General features: G+C 52.5%; 1 protein-coding gene across 1 annotated transcript; it reads left to right on the top strand.

Moving 5' to 3' along the window:
- Positions 1–103: 103 nt before the first annotated feature.
- On the top strand, positions 104–986 carry Pmar_PMAR027058 (NADPH--cytochrome P450, putative; the record flags this gene model as incomplete). The annotated part of the gene is made up of 1 exon (XM_002768867.1): positions 104–986. A coding segment is annotated over one exon (883 nt), but the record flags the coding sequence as incomplete, so codon positions are not given.
- Between the last annotated feature and the right edge of the window lie 16 nt (positions 987–1,002).

Genomic DNA, 1,002 nt, shown 5'->3' with positions numbered 1-1,002 from the left:
GTCAGGATCTTCCCTATCTTCTGGTGATGTCCTCAACATCCCCCCATGAACGAGGCTGGCAGAGTTAGTGCTTTCTTCAGTCTTATGTCTCAACCCCTCGGAGATGGTTAAGATCACTCCTGTATCCGAGAACATCGATGCCCGCAAGCGCGCTGCTTCTCTCCGTCCCCGTACTATCTCCCAGCTCTTCGAGGAGTCTTTGGACATCTTCGGTCGCCCCAACAGGGCTTTCTACAAGACTCTGTCCAAGTTCGCTGAGGATCCCAAGGAAAAGGCCGAGCTGGCGTTGATCGGCAACCCCGATGATACCAAGGGTCGTGATATGTACACCAAGCTGGCTGGTGAGACTGTGACCTTCGCTGATATCCTCAATAAGTACACCAGTGCTCGTCCTTCTCTTGATCAGTTGATCACTCTCATCCCTTGCACTAAGCCTAGGCTCTACTCCATTGCTAGCTCCCCGAGGTTCGTTGGTCCTAAGGCCATCGAGCTTGCTGTTGTGATTGTTAACTGGACTACTGCCTCTGGTGTCCGAAGAACTGGTACTGCTACCGATTATATCCAGCGTATCGTGCCGGGCCAGAGCACTACCGCCACTATCACTTCTGGTAGCTTCAAGTTCCCCGAGAGCCCGATGACACCTATGATCATGGCTGGCCTTGGTACTGGTCTTGCTCCCTTCCGCGCCTTCTCTCAGGAGCGTGCTTGGATGAAGCGTCAGGGCATCCAGACTGGTCCCATGTGGCTCTTCTATGGTTGCCGTCATCAGAGTAAGGATTACATCTTCGGTAACGAGCTCGATGGTTTCGTTAAGGAGGGTGCCATCACTGAGCTTCATCCCGCATTCTCTCGTGACCAGAAGGAGAAGGTCTATGTACAGAACAAGATCGATGATAACAGCTCTCGTGTCTATGAGGATCTCATTAAGAAGGGTGGTTACTTCTATCTTTGCGGACAGGCTGGTCAGGTTGAGAACGACATCAGGAGTGCCGTCTATCGCGC

The sequence above is a fragment of the Perkinsus marinus genome, assembly GCF_000006405.1.
Source record: "Perkinsus marinus ATCC 50983 genomic scaffold scf_1104296966978, whole genome shotgun sequence".
NCBI lineage: Eukaryota > Perkinsozoa > Perkinsida > Perkinsidae > Perkinsus > Perkinsus marinus.
Note: the sequence above shows the minus strand (reverse complement) of the source record. Positions and strands in the feature narration are given on the sequence as shown.